General features: G+C 41.8%; 1 protein-coding gene across 7 annotated transcripts in view; it reads right to left on the minus strand.

Annotated features, from left to right (window-relative positions):
* The window catches only part of SFXN5 (sideroflexin 5), a 106,986-nt gene that overhangs the window by 63,470 nt on the left and 20,581 nt on the right, over positions 1-22,935 (minus strand). For all 7 annotated transcript variants that reach the window (XM_039852554.1, XM_039852558.1, XM_039852560.1 and 4 more), the window contains exons 4-6: positions 9,065-9,091; positions 8,488-8,542; positions 6,512-6,537 (exon numbers count right to left, since the gene is read on the minus strand). In XM_039852554.1, coding sequence (XP_039708488.1) covers positions 6,512-6,537; positions 8,488-8,542; positions 9,065-9,091 — 108 coding nt within the window. The remainder of the gene's footprint in view (positions 1-6,511; positions 6,538-8,487; positions 8,543-9,064; positions 9,092-22,935) is intronic.

Here is a 22,935-nt window from a genome sequence, read left to right on the forward strand (position 1 = left end):
CTTCATACTTGTGCAAAAAAGATCTTTACAAGGATTTTTCACAGCGCTGTTATTTCTAACAGCAAATAACCAGAAATAACCTAAATCTATCACTAGGGAAGAGACTACTACTCAGCAGGAAAAACAAATGAGCAAATGAATGAAGCAAATCTTTATGTAGGCAAATAGCTAAGTGGAATAAGCTAATTGTAGATAAATGTGTATACTGTTATATGTTTAATGAAAAAATAATTTAAATGATAATTCATATGCACACAAATATATAGAAAAAAGCCTGAAAGTTCACACCCAACTTCTAACAGAGGTTACCTCTGGGAGTGGATTTGGGGTTGAAGGTTGTCAGAGAAACTTTTCCTTTTTTTGTATTGTTCGAATTCTGAGCTGAGAGAACATATTCATGTATTACTTGTATAAGTTTTAAAATAGTCTTTAAAAAATTCTTGGTATTTTTGAATTCTGAGAACATATTCATGTATTACTTGTATAGTTTTATAAAATATACAGAGAAAAAATTTTTTTAATCCTGAGGATATTTCTGAACTCTGAAGATAAAGAGAAAAAAATACCAAAGAATACCAAGGGGATGGGGGACATTTACCTACAAAGGAAAAGAGAATCGGGCCAACTATTGTTCATGTATGAGGGGGAAAAAAGGCATTTCCAGATATGCAAGAACTCAGAAAGTGTATTGCCCACACACTCTGAATATTATTCAAAGAAGGACTCTAGCCAAACATAGGACACACACACGTACACATACACACACAGTGCCTGAATAATTGTGAAGTTTAATATAGGTGTTAAGCAAGGATCCAAAAATCTTATGAAATTCTAACATCTTGGCTGGTGTATATAAGTGACTTGGTAGAGAGTTGAATAAAATGGTATGCTCACTATCTCTTCCCATGTAGGTAGGGTTGGGAGGTCATATTTATTATTCAATTATTGATCTTGAAAGGTAAATATAATGAAACATTTCTGCAAAATATTACAGATGGATGGTAATTAGAGAGCATTAGGATGCTCCCCTACCAAGCTACTTAAGAAACTAAAAGTACCAATAAAAATAATCACTCTAGTACAAATCAGGAAAAGAAATGGAAATAATAACAAAGCTGATACACAAACCAACAAACAAACCAACTGATAGCTGGGATAAGTTGTCACAATAACCAGTGGCAGAATAAATACAAATAGATTCCATTTATTATTAAAACTAAAGACAGTTTCTCACACTGGGTAAAAAAAAGTAGATTTTAGCTAAATTTTGTGCATAAGAGACATGTAACGCAAAATGACAGAGAAATTACATGTCACTTTTATAAAGGTATAGGCAATGGTTTACAAGGCAAATAAACAAAACAGAAATAGAAATATAATATGAGATGAAGGAGAATTTAAGACAACAGTATTCAATGAAACAGGGATATTTGGTAACTGTGTGTGAGAGATTACAAAAATAAATACACATAAATTCACATAAAACTCATGAACACACCAAACACCCCTACATTGAAATAAATACAGCTACGACCACAAGAAATGAAAGAAAATTAAACATACACAATTATGGTAGGAAACATAATTCTTTCTCATCCTACTTAAGAATAATGTAATAGTTTTAGAAAAACTACATAGAGATGTGAATAATAAATAATACTCTTTATACATACGAATATATTTTTTAATACATGTATAAAATGAAATATTTCAAGCATACTAAAAGTCTAGAGGATAATACAATGAGCATCCGCATATTGGCAAATTTTATCATTTTATCAAATTTCTGTAAAAATTTTGTCTTTTTAAAAGGCGAAACATGACAAATACAAATGAAGCCCTTCCTATGCTGCTAGATTCCACTGCCTTCTCGCTCTCTTCAGAAGTTAAGCAGTATTATGGATCTGTTGTAATTGTTTCCATGAATGTTTTCATGAATATATGAAAAAATATATCCATAATCTTTACATAATATTGTTTTGCATATTTTAAAACATTTTTAAAATGACAACAAACCGTATTATTACTCTACTGTTTTTTTTCATTCAACATTGTTTTTGAGAGTTCTTCATATTGATAAACGTGGCCCTTGTTCATTATTTTCTTTCCTGTGATAAGTACTCCATTGTATGACTAAACCACGACTTATTTATCCATTTTCTTGTTGGTAGATAATTCAGTGGTTTCCAATTTTTTACTATTAGCACCATTTATTAGATGGTCCATCCTTTTTCCCCACTTCGATTTGTAATGCCACCCTTGTCAAGTACCAAGTTTCCATATGGGCATGGAAAGCATGTTCCCAGGCTTTCTATTCTGTTCCATTGATCTATTTGCTTATCTCTGTACCAAAACCAAACTGTCCTATACTATTTGGTAGGATGATTTTCTCCCACCACCTTATTCTTGAAAACTGTCTTGACTGTCATTGGCCCTTAACTTATTCATATAATTTTTAGTATGAACTAGTCACGTTCCATGAAAAATCCTGCTAACATTTTGATTGGAATTATACTGAATATAGATAGAGCAAAGAAAATTGATACCTTCATGAAAATGAGTATCCCCATCCAAGATGATATAACTCTCCATTTATTATCTCTCTCTCAATGTCCTTCAATAAAGTTTTATGAGTTTTTCCATAAAAGTCTTGCACATCCTTAATTTATTTTCAAGTAACTTATAGTTTTAAGTGCTATTGTAAATGCTTTCTTTTTTCAAAAAAAAAAATCCGTGTTCTAGATGTTTGTTATAGGTTTATAGGCATACGACAATTATTTTGTATACTTGTCTTATATCCAGAAATCTTTTAAAGTAGTAGTTCCAACAGTTTGCTTGTTCTCATAAATTGATTTTGTTTCTTCCCTTCCAACCTAATACTAGCTATTTTTTCAGGTTTTACTTGCTTGTCTCCTAGGAAAATGTTGTATAGAAGCAGTATTACCAGATATTCTTATCCTGTTCCAGACATTAAGAATTTACTTTTATCTGCTCTGTCTTTAAGAACAGTGCTTGCTATAGGGTTGGTATTTTTTTTTTTTGATGGATAATAACTCTATCAAATTAAGTTTCTTTCTAGATCTCATCTCTTTTTTATTCATTATAAATGGAGTTATTTTATTTTATCAAATGATTTTTCTGTATCTACTGAGATTATCATGTTTCTTTTTCAATTTGTTAATGTGATGAACAATATTAATATATTCTCTAACATTAACATTCTTGGTAAAAATTACTTGATTATGATGTATTTCAACGCATTGCTGTATTCAACTTGCTATTATTTCATTTAGACTATTTATATGTAATTTCACAAGTGACATTGACCTATAATTTTTCTTTCTTATACTTACTTCTTTGGTATTGGTCTCGAAGTACTTCATAAATGAATTGGGAAACATTTCCTCGTTTTTATTCTCTTTCAGGGGTTTTATAAAGATTGAGTTTGGCTTCTCCTTTGAGTGTACTCATCTCAAAGATCATGGAGCCTAGTAGTAATTTTTGGTTTGTTTGTTGGTTCTTTGGTGCATATATTTTAAACAACTAAATTAATTTCTTACTATTTATAAATCTATTCAAATTCTATATTTCATCTTGCTAGGTAGTTTTTGGTAAGCTATACTTTTCCAGAAATGTGTCCATTTTTTCAGAACAACCTCTGACTGTTCAATGTATTCTGATCTTTTAAACTTTTATTGTACCTATAGTTATTGTACTTTTTATTCCTAATATTATTTGCCGCTTCTCACTCTTTTCTTGCTCACTGTTGCCAGAAATGTCTATTTTATTAGTCCTTCCATAGAAGCTAGGAATTTATTGTCACAATACATCTCCGACAATATCAAAAAACATATACACGAGATTATCCATTCTTGCATTATTCATATTGGCAAAATACTGGATAAATTAGCTGGATAAATACTTAGAAAATTAGCTGGATAAATTATGGGACTTCTATATAGTATACTACTATGTAGCTATTAAAAAAAGAATAAGGAAGATCTCTATAAACTGATATACCGTGATAAGGGAGACCTCTATAAACTGATATACCACGATTTCCAGGATATGTCATTAAGTGAAAAAACATTGTGCAAAAGTTTCCTATAGTATGTTACCTTTTATATAAGAAGGGGAACTATATTTACATTTGTTTATTTTTACAAAAGAAATAGGAAGAATAAAATTATTTATTTACAGAAGATGAGTAGGAAGACTGTAGAAGGGATAGAGAGGGGAAGAGAACTTTCATTATGTCTTTTTATATAGCTTTGACTTGAATTATGTTGATACTTTATATATTTCCCCAAATAAATTAATAACAATGTGGAAACAACTGAAATTGAAAGACAACAGAAACAAATGAACCTAACTGTATATCAAATAAATAACATAAACACACAGAAGAAAAAAAATCAATTCAAACAACTTTTGAGCATGGTTCTTTGTATACTCTTAGTAGGATATATTCAATGGACAAGAAGAGCTTTAAAGAAATCGTAGGCTTCACTTAATGCATTTTGTGGGGAGTGGTGTTGATGTAGCAATTCTGAAACTCTTTTATTTATATGTATAAGATTTAGTAAGTGAATAAATATGCTGTTGTTGGATTCTCACTCAGGGAGAAGGGAGATATAAATATGAAATGGAAGAAGGGGAAGAACTCCGAGCTGCTGGATTGGAATTAGAGGTATTAGTATAAACTCATGAGTTTTAAAAAGTTATATCTCCTAGCTTTCCCTGCTAAGATAGCCTAGCGACAATGACACTGTGCTCATAACAATATGCACACCCAGACTCCAGATTTTGGTTTCTAAATACCCTTCTACTCTGAAAGGAACCACGGATCTTTGGAGAAATGATGATTCTTGGACTGGGGGAGAGAAACTCCAAGATGAATCTAGAATATCCACATACTGTGCCAGAAAAGCATTGAAATACTTAAAGAATAAGAAAGACATCCCAAATGGACAGAGAAACTGCTTTAAAGCATTCCTATTGGTAAAATTTGGCACAATTTGTATATAAAAATGAATAATAAAAGTAAATATTATCCACTGAACACAAAAAATACACAAGACCATACTGATAGTTTTAAAAAACATTAAAGGGAGAGGAAAAAGGAAAGTCTCTTATTTATAGGAGGATGCCAAATAATAAACATAGAAGGAATGATATATATGAAATATATATAAGAATCTTTGAGACTAGGCAAATATCTTGTTCCCAACCAGTTTTTCACCCAGTGGTCTTAATGTTTGTTGGTCATACTTATCTGTTTCCAGTTGTAAACTAATATTTTTAAAAAGCTACGATAAACATTTACATATAGATCATTGTATGCATTCAATTCTCTTAAAAGTAAATACCTAAAATCTAGATTGCTGGCTCACATTTTAAGTGTATGTTTAACTTTATAAGATATTGCAATACTATTTTATACATACTCCTGCGCTAGGATTCTAGGATCACACACTGTATTTAGTTCTTATCTCTTTAGCCTTTTAGGTATAATTCAAGAGAAGCGAGAATATATACATATATATCTCTGTGTGTGTGTATGTGTGTGTGTATCTGTGTATGTACATACTCAGTCTAGAAGACTTCTACAATCATGTTCAAAGCAGCACGATTTGTTGTGAACTCCAAACTGAAAACAACCCAAATGTTCACCAATAATAGGATGGATAAAGGAATTTTAGTATATAGTTATAACAATGGAATACTATGCAGCAATAAAAAAAAAGAAAAAAAACAGTTAGTAGCACGTGTAACAATATGGACAGGTCTCACAAACAATTTTGAGTGAAAGAAGCCAAAAGGCCAAAAAAAGAACATACTGATGATTCCATTTATATAAAGTTCAATTATAGGCAAATGAGAATATAGTGAAAGAAGTCAGAAAAGTGGTTCCCTGTGGGAGTGGTGACTGAGATGGGTACATGAGAGGCTTCTGAGATGTGATGATGCTCTAAATCTTTATCTAAGTGATATTTACTTGGATGAGCTCACTTTGTAAAAACCTATCAAGCTGTACATTTATGATGAATGTACCTCACTGTACGTTTGTTTTACTCCAGTACAAAAAAATTTAAGCATAAACGTAACCCTGATTCCAAAACTGAGCAAAAAAAAAAAAACTTTCTGAACTAATTTTAAATCTCAGTTTTCAGAAATCACTCTTACTTTCTGACTTCCCAAGATTTGGGGGAAAACTTCCCTGTAACCAAACCAACTTGTCTTAATGACAATAGTTGGGATGGAAAATGTACAGGGAAGAAGACACTTGGAGGTTCTGTGTTGGGTGACATTGGCACACCCTCTATGAAAAGAAGTTTGACAATACACATCAAGAGAATTAAAAAGAAATATATACTATTTTATCCAGTAATTTCTCTCCAGGAATTTATCCTAAATCAATGACTCAGTCAAATACATATGAACAATGATATAAAGCTATACATGAAAAAAATTTTTTTAGAGAAGAAAATCCTTTGAAGGTAATACTTACAATTGGCGTCCCAAAAGGAATGTAACCTGTGAGAGGAGAGAGCAAAGAGTCAGGTCTTAGAATCCCACCCACCTCTCAGGTAAGATACCGAAAGAGACTTCTGGGCTTGGTCTTGACAGTGGCTCCGATGAAGGGGCTCAGGTCAGTTGGGCAAGAGGCACCTCCAGCCTCCAGACCTTCTCCCAGCTTAGCTCTCCTCAAGGCAGAGGGATCTCCTGGGGCCCCCAGCCTCCCTCCCTGTTCCTCTTTAACCAGACAGTTCTCACTCCCCTCCAAAGCCCAGAGGCTCACTCCTGAAGGCAGGGCTGCCCACTGCTGGGGCACCACCACTCTACATTTGGGGGTCCTCTCATGATATCCTCCATGAGGCACAATGCCCCTGCTCACACTCACAACACACACTACAATGTCTTCAAAGGCCCCGAATGTCCTCCTCTTCCCTCAGCTTGTCTTACCTCCCCAGCATCATGACCATTACTGGAAAGAAAATTCCCTCTCCACCTGAGATGTGTACCTCTAAGTGCTAGAGCTTTTTAAATCTCTAGTACCCTGGCTAGACATCCTCAGCAGAGCTGAGCGGAGCTGAACAGAGCTGGCGTGAAGTGCAGCCCAGTCCTGGGCACCATTTCCTCACTGCTGATGGCTCCCACCCTATGGCGAGTCTCCCTCTGCCATCCCCACTACTGTCAATGAGCAGCCTCCTGTCTCCAACCTCTAACATATGGCAATGGCAAACCATGCTTATCTGAGGTTCACGTCCGAGGGTGTGTAATTGTGCATGCCCGTGAGCCATCACTCTTCTACCCTCATCCTCTGGAGAGAGGTCCAAAGTTTGGAGAATTACAAGGGAAGCCAGGCTCAAGGCAAGAGGCTGCTATGGCCTATCAGGGACTGGGGAGCACCCACAGTCGTGGCTACAAGATGCTGGGAACCTTCACTGCCTTGGAGCTCCTCATGGCAAAGCAAGGGGGTTGCTGGGCACTAATTGCCCAGTTTGCACAAAGATGGCATGTGGTTATTTATTCTCTCACCTCTATGAGATCAGGGGATGGGGACCTTGGCTGACCTACCTGACTGAGAACACTCACTGGTAGAAACCCTTTCTCCAGCTGCCTGAGGACTTCTCAAGGTAGCAGCCAGGAGTCCTCTTACTTACCTTGTAACTTGGGGGTAGTCCACCCCATTGCACTGAGAAACAGCATGGAGGAGGCATCAGCGCAGGTGTGCATCTGACCTCTGCTATATGACTCTAGGCAAGGCCTATAGTCCCTCAGGATAACCATGCCAGCCCAGCCAGTGTGTATACACGTGCTTTCTAGGCCAGTAAGCTCATATGTACAGAACTGTCCCACTAGTGACCACAGAGTGGGGTTTTCCTTGGAGCAGGGATCTTACACCCACTCTCTCACTCTCCCCTCTGCCAACTGGTCTCCACAGAATGGGACTTTGCCATCCCCATGTGCTCACTAGGGCAAATGAAAGGCAGATAATCTGAAGAGCAGATTATAGCAGGATCCAAGACAAGGGAGTTACTCTGGGGATTAACTGCCTGAAAGGGCCGAGCAGGGAGCAGGGCCTGGAAGGAAAGCACAAAGTGCACAGGTGGGAGAGGAGTGACTCCCAGAAGGCAGGGCTTGCCCAAAGCAACTGTAACCCCTGACGCAGCTACTAAGTGAATGGTGTGTAACCTGGGGGCGGGAGCACAGGTAGTGAGCGACCTGCAGAGGCCTCCACTCCACCCTAGCGGCTCAGGCAGAAAAGGCAGACACACATCATTGTCTAAAAGCTCCACAAGTAATTCTGAGGCCTGGCCAGAGTTTGCCCAGTTGAGCCAAGGTGAACATGCAGATGCAAGTGTGGCCATGTGTATAACAGGCTCCATCCTCTCCTCAGGCCAGCACATCCGGACGTTCCAAGAGCTGTGACCATAGTAACTGGCTCAAGTTGGGCAGAAGCAGAAGGTCCCAGGGGCTTACCTGACATTCTAAATGGCATGAAGATCTTCTCATTGGTGTCCGGGTGTAGAATAGCCTGGCAAGAGCCGGGAACAGAGCACAGGGTGACAGTAGGAGAGGGAGGGGGGAGAGAGAGAAGCAGAAAAGAGAGCTCTCCCAGGACGACTCAGATGACGAGTGGCTGTATCTGGCCTCTGGCTAGTCAGTCTTTTCCTACCATTCAGGCAAAAGACAACCAAAACATGGGCCCCACACAGCACTTATCCTCTGACTAATGCTCAAACTGAAAGCAGGGGAGGGAGGGACTGTGTCTACCTTCCAGGCCCTCTCTGAACCCCCACACCTGGCTATAAGGATTGCATGCAAGGAGATATAGGGAAGGGGCTCAGGGGTCCCAGGGAAAGGGCAGCTGTCCTGAGCTCTAGTATTCAGAAACTCAGGCTCTGGGTGCTGAGGGAGAAGGAATGGGCGAGGCAGCCAGAGACAAAGGGGAAAGGAGAGGCTGGGCACACAGCGGCCAAAGATCACCCAGGACAGGGCAGGGCAGGGTCCAGGAGAACACGAAGGAGGGAAAGAAAGGAAGACCAAATTGGATTACCTGCTTGATTTTCTGTGCACTCCAGAGCTGGAAGGAAGGGAAAGAGAAAAAAACGAAAAAATAAAATAATAAATAAAGCACACATCAATTTAAGGTCTCAAAGTCACATTTTCTAACCTAGAGATCCAGCTCCAAAAGGCATAAGAGGCTCAGGCTGTCCTGGTTACCCCAGGTCTGGCAGCTACTCTGGAGGGTATGTCAACAGAGACACCCCAGGACATTAAATGCAGATCATTTAAACCAAAGGTTCTCAACTCTGGCTGCTGTGACATTACTCGAAGAATTCTTCGAGCATTTTTCTAAAGCTTCCTAGCTGATTCTAAGGTACAGCCAAGTAAGAAGCCCTGATTTAAATGAAGGTCCTTCAACTGTCTCCCAGAATCACTAGAATCACTAGAATCACTAGAGACAGCATAACATGATTTTTTTCAGAGCTAAACCGACTGCCTGGATTCCTGGTTTTCTCCCTTCTGCCTCTGAGCCTCAATTTCCTCGTTTTTAGAATGGGGATAATAGCTGTGCCTCTAAAGTTGTTGAGGTATATGAAAAGTGCCTGGAGCAGTGCTGGGCACATAGTAAGCGCTTTATCACTGGTTGCTGTTGTAGATATTATTATTCCTATAGTTGTTATTGTAAGTGGGTTGTAGGGAGGAGAAAGTTGCTTTCAAACGAGTGGTGAAACTGTCTTCTTCCAGCACAGTGTGGGGGACAGGCTGGAGAAACAGAACAGTCTGTCGATTCCTTCAAATGATATATAAGTACTGTATTTCATTGAATCTAAAGCATCATTCATCTCAAGACACACTGTTATGTGCCACTAAGAAAAAAAACGATGACATAATGCCAAGACCAGCATCAATAAAAAGACTCATCCCATTTAAGAAATGTTAAAATATGATAAAATAGGCCTTTTAAAATTTAAAAAAAAAAAAAAACTTGGTAAATAAAAATTTACATTGTGGGCAAACCAGAAGCCAGTGCATTTTTAACGGCGCAAGAAGGATAGGAGGTGAGAGGGAAGATGTGGCTAGGAGTTGATGTTTAAAGTTTTATAATAGAAAAGTTCAGTTATGCTTCATTTAAGTGGCGATGTATTGTCTGGAATGTAAATTAGGCTACAGAAGGCTACTGAGTAGCAAAAATAGAAGTTATAAAATTGATATATTAAAGTTTATGCATTTTACTCACAGCAGAGTCCCCCAAGCCTTAATTCACAGCCTAATTACTCTTATTTTAGATACATTTCAAACATATTTGATTGTCTGCTATTCCAGGAAGGATTGGAAGCAGTAGATTTAAAAATAATAATAATTGGGGAACAGAAGGGACTAAAGAAAGAAAAACCAAATGCAGAATCATTTGGAGATAAGTGAGCATATAGCAAAGACACACACACACAAAATGATAAAAGGCTGACCCTTCTTTGCTCAGAAAGTATCTTCCTGAAGTGCATCCCCCAAATCCCAGCACTGTCTTAGGTGTGTGTGTGTGACCCCAGGACTGTGCACAGACTCGTGATACCTCACTCTCTCCACCCCAAATCAGAACCTCCTATTTCTGGAGTATGAATCCCTCACCCTGTGGATTCCCAGTTCAGCTTATAGAGACAGAGGCTAGCCTTTCCACACTACTCCCTAGCATTTCCCACAGCACTGTGCACACAGCAAATCTAAAGTTATTCTAAAATTAAAATTTTCATTTAAAAAAAACTTAAGATTTCTTCATATAATTCTTTTAAAAAATTCTCCATGGTTCTGATGAACAGCTTGGGCAGAAAACATGGGTCTAAGACACTGAAGGACAGTGCAAAAAGCAGGTGTTAGAACCAGGCAGGTCTATGTTTAAATCGCTTGTTGGTGGTGTGGCCCCGGGCAAATTACAATGCCTCTGTGCCTCAGTTTTTCCATCAGTAAAACGGGCTGTTAAAAGGGTGGGACAGAGACTACACTTGGTGCTCCCCAGCAGCTTGCATTTCCCTTTGGGCATACAGCTAAGCCTACATTTCCCCGCATCCCCCACAGTCAGGCCAGCTGCTCATGTGACCAGGTGCTGGCTAATGGACTGTGGGAGGAAATGATGGTTGCTACTTCCAGGCCTGGCCCCAAAGCCTTCCACAGAGAATCTAGTGGAGGACAGTGAGGCCCTAGGAGATAGTAAAGCTGTGAGGTGGAAGGAACTTGGTCCCTAAACAGTGGCACGTGCCAAGTCCTTGAGCTGCACTGGACTCTGACCTGAGTGAGAAATACACCTGATTGTAGAAGTCCCTGAAATCTGGGGGTTGTAAGCACTTAGCTTATCCTGACTAATACAGAGGTTTAAATGAGATATGCATATCTAAAATACTTGGCCCATAGAACATGCTCTATAAATGCCTAAAATAGAGAGACAGTCATTCAAATAAGCAATATTTTAAAGCATGTAATTATTATTTTTTTCTTTTTTCATCTTTTTTTAAAATTTAGTTTCAAGTATATAATACATTGGTTAGACATCTATCTAGATCATAAAATGATCCCTCCAATTGCTCCCTCCCTCCCATGACCCTTCACCTAGCCAACGTATTAATGCTAATGTAATTATTTTTTAAAGTAACTTCACCCCTATTGTCTTATTCCTGCAGCATGCCTGTGAGGTGGGTAGATTATTTTCAGACAAGGTAACTAACTCATCTCAGAGAGACTAAGTGACTCAGCCAGGGTCCCAGGGGCCTGGTGGTAGGATGGACATGGGCACTCAGGCTCCCTGCTCTTCAGGGGCCCCCTGGAGGAGACTGAAGTCCAGTCTGGCCAGGGTGATTGCCAGGCCTGAGGCACAAGAAGAAGAGGAGGATTGACATCATTCTGAGGGCCCAGAACCTTCTTGCAGTCTGGTAACTGATGCTCCTCACCAGTACCTGTTCCTCCCCTCCTGCCGAACGAAGTTCAGCCAAGCAGCTCTTGTAATCCAGGACAGTACCTGTGTCCCTTAGGTTCAAAGACTGCCTCCTCTGCCTCTACCCAGGGAGCAGCAATGGAGAGTCAGCACACGTTGGCTCACCAGCAAAGGCAGAATTTCAGCAGGGGTGTCAGCCAGCAGGGCCAAGAACCCAGAGCTCACAGACATTTTCCCCACCCCACAATGACCCCACCACACATGTGGCCCAGGCAGGCTAGTGCTACAGATCAGGAGCAACAGTAAAGCCTCATATGATAGATAATTCTATGCTTTTCTATTTTGCTGAGCACCTCCCGCAGCAGCACTGGAATTTAAACCCAAGCATTCTGGTTCCAGAATCCCCACTCTTAACCACCACATGTAGACATCTCTAAATGCTGGCACTCCGATGCACACCATTCCGTCCCTTTAGGCATCTAATATATTTTGGAGATCTCTCCACATCAGCATACAGGCAGTGGCCTTAGTCTTCCTAGTAGAAACCTTGAATGAATGTATTGTAAACTGTACCTTATTAGTGGTCCTTTAGGCTATGTCTTATCTTTTTTTTACTGTGGTAAATATACATAACATAAAATTTACCATTTTAACCATTTTTAATTGGCAGTCCAGTGGCATTAAGTACATTCACATTGAAGCCATCACCACCACCATCTCCAGAACTTTTTCATCTTACTCAATTGAAACTCGGTACCCAGTAAGTACTAACTCCCCAGTCCTCTTTCCCCAGCTCCTGGCAGCCACCATTCTACTTTCTGTCTGACTTTGACCACTCAAGATATTTCATGTAAATGGAATCATACAATATTTGTCCTTCTGTGACTGTCCCATCTTTTGCTGTTACAACCATGTGCCAGTGAATTCCCTGGAATTATTATTAGTATTATTATATCATTAGCATTTAAAGAAAAAGGATAACTGCACAAATATGTCTGACAGAATACAGAAGAAACTAACAGTTACTCTAGAGAGAAGCTGTGGGCAATTGGGGGACAGGGAAAGGGAAACTTGTCTTTTATTCTCTATCTTTTTTATATCTTTAGCACTCTGTAGATTGTTCATATGTTACCTATTCAAAAATAATTGTTACCCCAGAAAAATAGATATAGGGTGTACAACTTCTAACCTCTTTTTTTATCTCTATGGCAAAAACTGTTAACTGTTTGACAAAATCTATGTTCTCCTTCCAAAGTAATAGAACAGTAGTGGGCAAGTGGCTGATCTGCTACACTACACTCCCAGCCTCCTTTGAGGGACAGGTGGCGGACCTGTTGTACTACATTTCCGAGGTTCCTTTGAAGTTAGGCTTCTCCATGTGATCGAGTCCCTTGTTGGCATCTGAGGGGAAATGAGATGTATCTTTCCCTGGCTGGCGCCTCACCCTCCATGCTTTCCGTTCCTTTCCTGTGAGCCAGAGCCAGGATATGGCTATAGCCATACCTAGGTCATGTAGAGAACAACCCAAGGAGATGGTGGAGAAACATGATGGAAGGTCCCTGAATGATCGTATGGAGCAGAGCTACCTGCAGACCTAGAACTTGAGCTGTTACATGGGAGAGAAATAAACTTGTGTATTATGTGAGCTGGTGCATTCTGGGATCTTTTTGTTACAGTATTGAGTATAACCTTAACTAAGATAAGCCATTTGGGGTTAGAGAAAATGGCCTCCTATGGCATCAGGGAAGCCTTTCCAGAGGAGGAAGGAAGGAATGAGAGCCAAGATAGTATTTGAAGATCTCATAACATCTGGCAATGCTCTCATCTCAAGAGGTCTGGAGGTGAGGTGGGAGAGACATCTCCATTTTAAACTAAAATCCCTAGTCCTGACCTGATTTGGTCCAGGCTCACACCATCTCCAGGCTGCAGCAACAATAGTCAAGGTCACCAATTTTGGTGTTGGCTCAGACACAAACTTGCATGGTCCTCCTGTGCAAGTCACCACACAACTTAGACTTACACCATTTTTAAAATTAATCAGTCAGGAGAAGGGGCAGAAGGTAGAAACAAGTCTCTTCAGGGTCCTTTCCTGTCTGATAATGCTAGGCCCAGGTTTTAGAGATAGCAGGACAAGGACTTGGGTCTGACTCTCAGGTCTGGGCTTTTCCCTGGGACCTGCTAGACTCAGGAGTCAGATGCTGGATGACCCAGGAGTCAGATGCCGGGGTTGGCAGCATGTACTGTCCACAAGCCAAGAGCCGGTTGCTAAGTTTCACAAGCCAGTCCTGCAAACTGGTTACAGGTGAGGATCATGCTGAGATGTAAAGCATTCGATGCGAGGCCAAAAGAGATGAGGTGAATGGTCTATACACACTGAGAATGTAGTACGGGGAGCCCCCGGTATCTTCTTGTCAGCCCACTGAAGCTCTACTTTAATCTACGGTTCCTTTCCCATACAAGAAAAGGCTAAAGGAGTTCATCACCACCAAACCAGTATTATAAATAATGTTAAAGGGACTTCTTCAAGAAGAAGAAAATGATCAAAAATATAATTAATAAAATGGCAATAACTACATACCTATCAACAACTACTTTAAATGTAAATAGATTAAATGCTCCAATCAAAAGACATAGGGTGGCCGAATGGGTAAGAAAACAGGACCCTTACATATGCTGCCTACAAGAGACTTACTTCAGAGTAAAGACATGCACAAACTGAAAATAAAGAGATGGAAAAAGATATTTCATGAAAATGTAAATGGAAAAAAAAGCTGGGGTAGCAATACTTATATCAGACAAGATAGACTTTAACCAGAGACAAAGAAGGACCCAGTAATTCCAATTCGGGGTATTTATCTGAAGAAACCCAGAATGCTAATTCAAAAAGAAATATGTTCATCACAGCATTATTTACATCAGCCAAGATATGAAAGAAATCTAAGTGTCCATCAATAGATGAATGGATAAAGAAGTGGTACATATCTACAATGGAATATTACTCAGCCATAAAAAAAGAATGAAATTTTGCCATCTGCAACACCATAGATGGACCCAGAGGATATTATGCTAAGTGAAATAAGTCAAACAGAGGAAGACAAATAGCATATGATTTCACTTACATGTGGAATTTAAAAAACAAAATAAGTGAACAAACAAAACAGAAACAAGCTCACAGATACAGAGAATATTTTGATGGTTGCAAGATGGGAGAAGGGTTGGGGGGATGATTGAAAAGGGAGAAGGGACTAAGAACTACAAATTGGTAGTTAAAAAATAATCATGGGGATGTAAAGTATGGCACAGAGAATATAGTCAATAATATTGTAATAACTGTGTATGGTGACAGATGAGTCCTAGATTTATTAGGGGTGATTACTTTGTAAGTTATATAAATGTCTAATCTAATATACTATTGTATGTCAACTGTGATTGAAAAATTTAAAAATTATTTAAAAAATAAATAAGCTACAATTCCTTGGCATGACCTGATCTCTTTCGGGCTCAGCGCATTTCCCTCTGTGTCTCTGGCTGAACGTAAAAATATAGAGCCCTGATCCCCGGGACTGATGGCTGCAGCAACTGATGGATCTGAGACTTTGGACCTTGCTTGATTTTTCAGCTTGGAGGATGAGGACAGAGAGTGTGTGTGGGGGAAGCAATCTGGGTGAGAGGTTGCTGGACAATGCAGAAGTTTGCTGATTTCAGAAATGGCCTCAGTCTCAGCTGATCTGCCATCTGAACCAATTAGAATGCCAGCATAGAGACCAAAGAAGGGGCAAAGGGTGGGCCCCAAACAAGCTTCAGAAGGAGAAGTACTGCCTTCTAGGGGTGGAGCAGGGATACCTCCAGTGCCCAGACCCCAGATGGAAGAGTAACTGCCCAGGCACCTCCCCCAGTCTGGCTCATTCCCCTTCCCCTCTGCCTTCTTCCAAGCTGCTTCTCCAAACCGCTGAAGGCAGCAAAGACAGAGCCTATTTAAAACAGCCTCCAGAAGGTAATTAAACAGAGCCTGAAGGGGATCCTTCTGTAAGGCAAAGGATGCTTCCATAAAACAAACAAAAAAAATCTTCCTAATTTATCATTTGGGCCAATCCCATTATTCCTCACCATTAATTTTGTTGCCATGGTTACTCCCAGGTAATATGTACATGTGCAAGTCCATGCGGGGTGAAGGTACCCCATCAATTCTAAAAATACATGAAAAGAGAAGGAACTTCCCCCAGTTCTGCAGCAAAGCACACAACAGCAGTCACAGGTTGCCTACACAGGCAGCTTCTCTCTATTAAGAGAACAGACCCTGGAGTCAAACCCTGAGGCCTCCCACTTGCTGGCCATAAGATTTGGGGCAATTAATCTTTTTGAGGCTCTACTTCCTCATTTGTAATATGAAAATATGAATACTTACTTTCAAGGTAATTGCGAAGATTAAACAATATTTGCTCAACAAATATTATTGCGTGCTGGGCACTGATCTAGACACTAAGAATATATCAGTGACCAAAAAAGACCATAAATCTCTGCTTTCCTAGAGCTTACAATGCTAGTGGGTATAGACAATAAGCAATAAAAATAATAAGTGAATTCTCTGACAGGTTAGAAGGATGGGTATCAGGATGCATGAGGATGTAGAACAGGGTGTGTGCGAGCAGTGGGGATGGATTTTTTTTTAAAATTTATTGTATTGGGGTCCACGCAAAAGGAAAAGGTGAGGGATGGGGAATGTGCAGCGGACACAGGAACATGATGACATGGCCAGGGCCACAGCTTCTATCATGGAAGAAAGGGGTGATCAGAAAGGCTGAGGCTGGAGCTGAGTGGAAGAGGGAAGAGGGAGACTCTGGTGGCATTTGCCTCATCGCCATGAAGCATCTGCAGTCCTTAGATCCCCCCATTCACTCTGGCCCCCTAAGATTCCTTCTCTTGTCCTGCTTTTGGCCCTAGTGGCTACTTCTTTTGTTCCCCTTGGCTTTTTTATTTTTCTCTCTGACAGATTCTCAAGTAGGATGACGTTTAGGGCCTGACAGCAGTAAGTAAGGTGGTTCAGGCAGTTTTCATTGAGGTGACATTGGAGGAAATATTTGAAGGAGGGAATGAGCCATGTAGATATTTGGTAGGAGACAGAACTGCCAGTTCAAAGGCCCTGAGGCAGAAGTGGATCTGCCCAGCACATCTGAGGTACAGCAAGGAGTCCAGTGTGAATGGACTCAATAAGGAGAATGGTAGGCAAGGTCGGAGAGGAAGCGGGGCTTTGCAGGTTGTGCTAAGGACTGTGGTTTTTACTCTGAGTGGAAAGGGGGGACACTACAGAGTTTCTACTAGAGCAGTGGTTCTTAACAGGGGCGTGATTTTACACCCAGGTGACATTTGGCAATGTCTGGTTGTCTTGAATTGGGAGGGGATGCTACTGGCATCTAGTGGGTAGATACCAGAGGTGCTGCTAAGCATTCTACAGTGTAGAGGACAGATCGGCCCCAAATGCTAGTTGTGCCAAGGCTGAGAAACCCTGGAGGAGAGGAATAAATGATGTATGTTTTCACAAATCACTCTGACTGTTGTACTGGGGATGAACAGAGGGGCCCAGGTAGAATGGGGAGGTCACCCAAGAGGCTATTGCAGTGTCCCAGCCCAGAGATGTGTCTACAGCACCCAGTACAACACCTAACACCTTATACAAATACTCCAACTGGTACTGATCACTTGCCTGTTCTGTGCTAACAATAAGAGCCAATCTGGGCCTGCCCAGGGAGGCAGCATGCTAATCAGGATTCCAGAAACCTGAGGCTAGAGGTCAGGGTACGGGGGTGGGGGTCAGCCAGACCTTCCCTTCAGCCAGCTTCTAACAAACTTGCTGACACCCAGAGAAGATCTGGGGTGTAAGTATTTTTAACTCAGTATTTTCTCTGCTATTTTCAGCAAAGCCCAAACACAGTTGACCCCATTTCCTCTCTGTCAGAGGAGCAGATCTGCAGTATCTCTTATATCCCAGTTGTCCTTTTCCTTGGCAGTTTGTGGGTAGAAGTCCATCCTGCATGGGGCCTCTGAGCAGTTGATATGTCTTGCTGGGTGCAGAGTTAAGCATTTAACAAAGGTGGGCTGGTTCCCAGCCTCTGGGGAATGTGGAATAATGGATAAGAACCACCACTCAAAAGCCTGCAGTGGCTCCCAGAGACCTGCTCACCTCACTCCTGACCAATCCAGTAGCTTCCAAGCTGGTTTCCTTAACAGCACTTACCCTCCGGAATCCACCTGGCACCCCACCAGAACGATTCTACCACAACGCACTTTCACGCTACTCCCTTGCTCAAGAACTTCCGGCAACTTCCTCTTGCCCCACACAACACAGCCAGTATTTCTCTACCTGGGTTTTGAAGACTTTCATAATCTAGCCTGTAACTTCCCAACTTCCTCCCCAACTTTCTCTCTCATATCTCATCCTCTCTCCCTACTTCTCCCTCTCCCTGCCCCCCCGCCACTTTCGGGCTTTTGTCTGTGACTTACTGGGAACACCCTCCCACTGCCTGGGGTCTCCCTCTCCATTCTCCATGCAACTTACCCTTCAGGGCCCCTCTCACGCTCCCCTTCCAGGTTGCCTTCCCTCACTACCTGGCTCTCAGGGTTCTCTCACTGATGACCCCTACCTACCTTAGCACTAGCTCCCCACAGCTCAGCCACCAGCCTGTCCTCTGGCTACCCACTTATGTGCAGTGGCCTCACTTGTGCCGGGAGCTGGCAGCGTGAGGGCAGGAACTGTGGCATGTGCTCACTTCCCCCTCGGTGCCCACCTACTTCAGGACCTTTTACACAGTGGGTGCTCAGCAGGTGCCCGTGGCCTGGATTGACAGCATTAACATGGCCTGGATTGACAGCATTAACCACACAGGTGTAACTGGGGCTGTAAGACCTTCACGAAAGCCAAGATCCTCTTAGCACACCCCACAACCTGCCTACTCGCTCCGCTGCCCTGTGTTTGTGCACATTATTCTGCTCCACAGAGTATCACCTTCCCCTCCAAAGCCATCTTTGGATAGTGGGAGAAAGACAGATGTTGGATCTAACGGGCCCATAATTACATCCCTGTTCCACCACATACTGGCTATGTGACCTTAGGTAAGTGATGTAACCTCTCTGAGCCTCAGTTTTCTTGCCTGTAAAATGGGGTTAATATAGGTACCTACCAAATAAGGTTTCTGTGAAGATTAACTGAGGTAATAATACATGTAAAGTGCTAGTACTTAGCATGGCGACTGGTACTTGGTAAGCACGCAGTGAGTGGCGGCTCATTAATGTGGGGGGAAGGTCTTTCATATTTAACCTCACCCATCGCCATCCATGCCAAGCCCTTCTGGCACACAAGAAGTGCACACAGCTGAGTCAACACCCAGAAACTTTGCTGCCTATGCTTTCATTTTTGCTCTCATCTATGACTTTGTTGTTTAACTGATAGCCCTTATTAGGGTTCCAAGCATATCAAATTTCTACCTGTTAAGCTCAAAGAGTAAATTATACTTATTTTTATGTTATCATTGGTGTAGCAACCTTTTAACATGTTGACAGTCTCTGGAGGAGATCCCAGTCAGCCACTAACAAAAGACCAAACCAAGGCCATCAGGTATGAACAAACTGTCAATCCACTTGTGTATATCCACTGGTGAGATATTGTAACTGGAGGGCAGGTTACATAACAAACTGGCATGTAGGTTACCCAGGGCTGTCCATGACATCAGGACAGGCCTGCAGGCATCAGGACACAGGCACAGGCTTCTGACTCACATACCTGAAAAAGGATATCGGAGCAGGCACAGAGCCTGGGAGTAGAAGAGGCTGCTGTCAACACTGAGACCGAGACTCTGGGCCTCTTTATATTGCACAGGCATGACCCTTGAGCAGGGCCAGCCTGGACCAGGAACAAGGACTGTCCTCAATTTTAGAGTGCTGAGGCTTCCCCAAACCATGAGCTGAAATGTCATCACCTATCCCCTCCGTTCCAGTGTCTATGGAGGCCAGAGGCGGGTGTGGCTTAGCAGACTGAGGCTGGGGAAGGGAAGCAGTGTAAGAGCTGCCACTGAGCCCAATCCCCAATGTTCCAGGGAGCCAGGAGGACTGGGAAGGGAGGGAGAGGGAGTATCTGCTTATTAGGGGGCAGGCTCACCCTAGCACTCTGTGCTACCCAGCTACCAGATGGACACTGCAGGCCTCATCAACATTAGCTAGAAAGGGAAACACAGCTAGTGCTAGGGGGCCGCCCCACCTCCCCTCCTCCCGACTCCCTGAAGACACATGGAGGCTCTCATGACAGAAAACAAAGGAGGCCCAGGAAACAGGATGGGTAATTTTAAGCAACTGAAGGGAGCAAAGAGGAGAATGTGGCCTCATTCTCCAAACTCTGGAAGCTGGAAAGAGTCCCAGAGGTCAACCTCAGCAAGGATGGGCCAGAGAGGAGCAGACATGGGGCTGGGAGCAGACATGGGGTCAGGAATAGCTTAGAGGCTCATCCAGCCCTGATGTGTCTGAGAGGAACTGCAAGAGTCTGAGGACTGCTTCAGCCTAGAGAGGGGCTGTCAGGTCATGCCACCGGGCTCCTCATGGCCAGAGAGAAACACTGTGTTAGGAACAAGGAGATCACAGCCTGCCCTTCCTGCTGACAGCTGCCCAGACCAGCAGGCAGCGCAGATGCCTGAAGATGCACCCGGCCTAGCCAGGCGCTACACCATCTCGCATTACTCTCTAGGGCCCTGTACAAGGACATCCAGCCAAGGTGCTGCATCCTCTTGCACATTTACCCTCTCTTCTTGTAGCCAGGCTGCAGTGGAGCACATTCCCCCATCACCTCCTCTGGGGGGCTTGCTCTCTCTGGATTCACAATGTGCTTTCTCATTTGGACTGCTCCTACCCAGCGCCACCAGCCCCTTCTCATCTCTCAAACTTCCGGAGAGAAATCACTTCCAGACACCCTTCGTCTGGACAGGTTCCTCCTTCCTATGCTATCCCATGGCTTCACGTGTTTTCAGTGTCATCGCCTAGATTCTGGCTATGAGGCAAGTCCATGAGACAAGACCTTCCTCCAGCCTCTTCTCTGCTCTCTCTCCCAGGCCCTAGCACTAAGTCTGGCCTGTAGGTGCTCCATAAATACATACTGAAATGAAGTGGACTGGGAGGGTTGACGGCTAAACTGCCTGCTCTAGGAACACCCAGCATGTAGGGTTGGCAGCACAGAGCCTCAGCACGGGCTCTGCGCCCAGAGGTGTTAGAAGGCAGGGGCAGTGCTGCACAGGAGACAAATGGCAACATGTTTCTGGATGGAAAATCAGAATTTTAGTAACTGACCCAGCAGAGAGGAGGAAGCCATCCCCTAAGTGCCTGAAGAGGGCATGCTTAAGCAGCCAGCCCATCAGCATCAGGATACCAGGAAAGCTCAGGGGACCAGGTACCACATGAAAAAAGGGCTAATCATAGGGCTAGACACGGGTTGATTGAGTCTGTCCTCAAAGCCGTAAGACCTCCTAGGCCTTCCCCCACACAACAAGGTGACTCTTACTGCCCTCACCTGTGTCCTCACCAGATGTGGGAGGTTTATTAATCTTCTGGAGAAACTGAATCCAAGTGACTCCAGACTTAGGAACACTAGCATAGTGGAGGGGGTAGGAGGTGAGGCTAAAAGCGGGGGAATTACTGAAAGTCTGCAAAGTGAATTTTGGGACCCTAGCCTCCTTCCCTGTCATGGCTTCCAGAATGTGAAGAGATGAGACGATACTGTATTCACAAAACAAGAAGAGGATTCTATCAAAAAGGATCAAGGAAAGAATCAAAGAGCTCTCAGAAATGAAAATTATACTAGCTGACATTAAATTTCAATAGACATGTTGAAAATAAACTCAAGAACATCTGACATATTGAAAATAAACTCAAGGAAATTTTCTGCAAAGCCAAACAGGACAAAGTAATGGAATGGAGGAGAAAAAAATAAAGATAGGAAAATCTGAGTGTCAATCTAAGATGCTGAATATTTGACTAATAGAAGTTCGTAATGAGAACAAATGATCAAATAAACAGTATAAGAAAATGTCAGAACTGAGACAAGTATTCAGATTGAAAGGAGTTACCAGGACCCAAAAATAATGAATTTTAAAAGAGATGGCACTGTGGACTTTCAGAAATAAATTTTATAGATAAAGAGAAGATGCTAAACATTCCCCGAAAAAGAAATAGGTCACTTGCAAAGACTCAGGAATAAAATAGCATTGGATTTTTCAACAGCTACACTGGAAGCCAGAAGACAACAGAGCAATGTCTTCAAAATTCTGGAAAAAAATGATTGTCATACTAGAATTTTCTCCTCAGCCAAACTGTCAATTAAGGCTGAGTGCAGAATTACAATTTTTCAAACACAAAAGTACTCAAAAATTTCTTCCCATTTACTCTTTTTTCAGGAAGCTACTGGAACAAGTGTTCCCCCAAAATAAAAGTGTACACCAAGAGGAAGGCCTGGAGCTGTAGAGAGGTGGGCCCCAGAAAGGAAATTTTTAGGAAAAAAGAAACGGAACTGAGGAACAGGAGTCTTCAGACTAAAAGGTGGTACTGGAAATCTCACTAGAGGGTGTAGTAAGAATTAGAGATGGTACAAAGAAAACTGTGCCAATGAGAAAAAAAGAGGCAATTATTAATTGCAGCTAGAACATAAAATTAAAACAGAAAACATAATAATGACTCAACCAATTTGATTCTACAGTAACTGTTATTTATATAATTATAATGTGAATCCTGAATACTCATATACCCCAAAACTATATCTTCATTGGGTGATGAGGAATGCATTTATGGGGGTGGATAAGAAGAGAGCTGAATCCTCAACTACCATAATAGAGAAGACAAAAGAATTAGTTGAGAAACAGCAATATATATGAGCGCATTCATTTGAAATAGAGATTTCTAACTGAAGAAACGGCTAAAAGTATTTGCTCCTGGGGAATAGGAATAGGAATTGAGGAGAGATGATGGGGCAG

This window comes from Pteropus medius, unplaced genomic scaffold (assembly GCF_902729225.1).
Source record: "Pteropus medius unplaced genomic scaffold, Ma_sr-lr_union100, whole genome shotgun sequence".
In the NCBI taxonomy this organism is placed as follows: Eukaryota; Metazoa; Chordata; class Mammalia; order Chiroptera; family Pteropodidae; genus Pteropus; species Pteropus medius.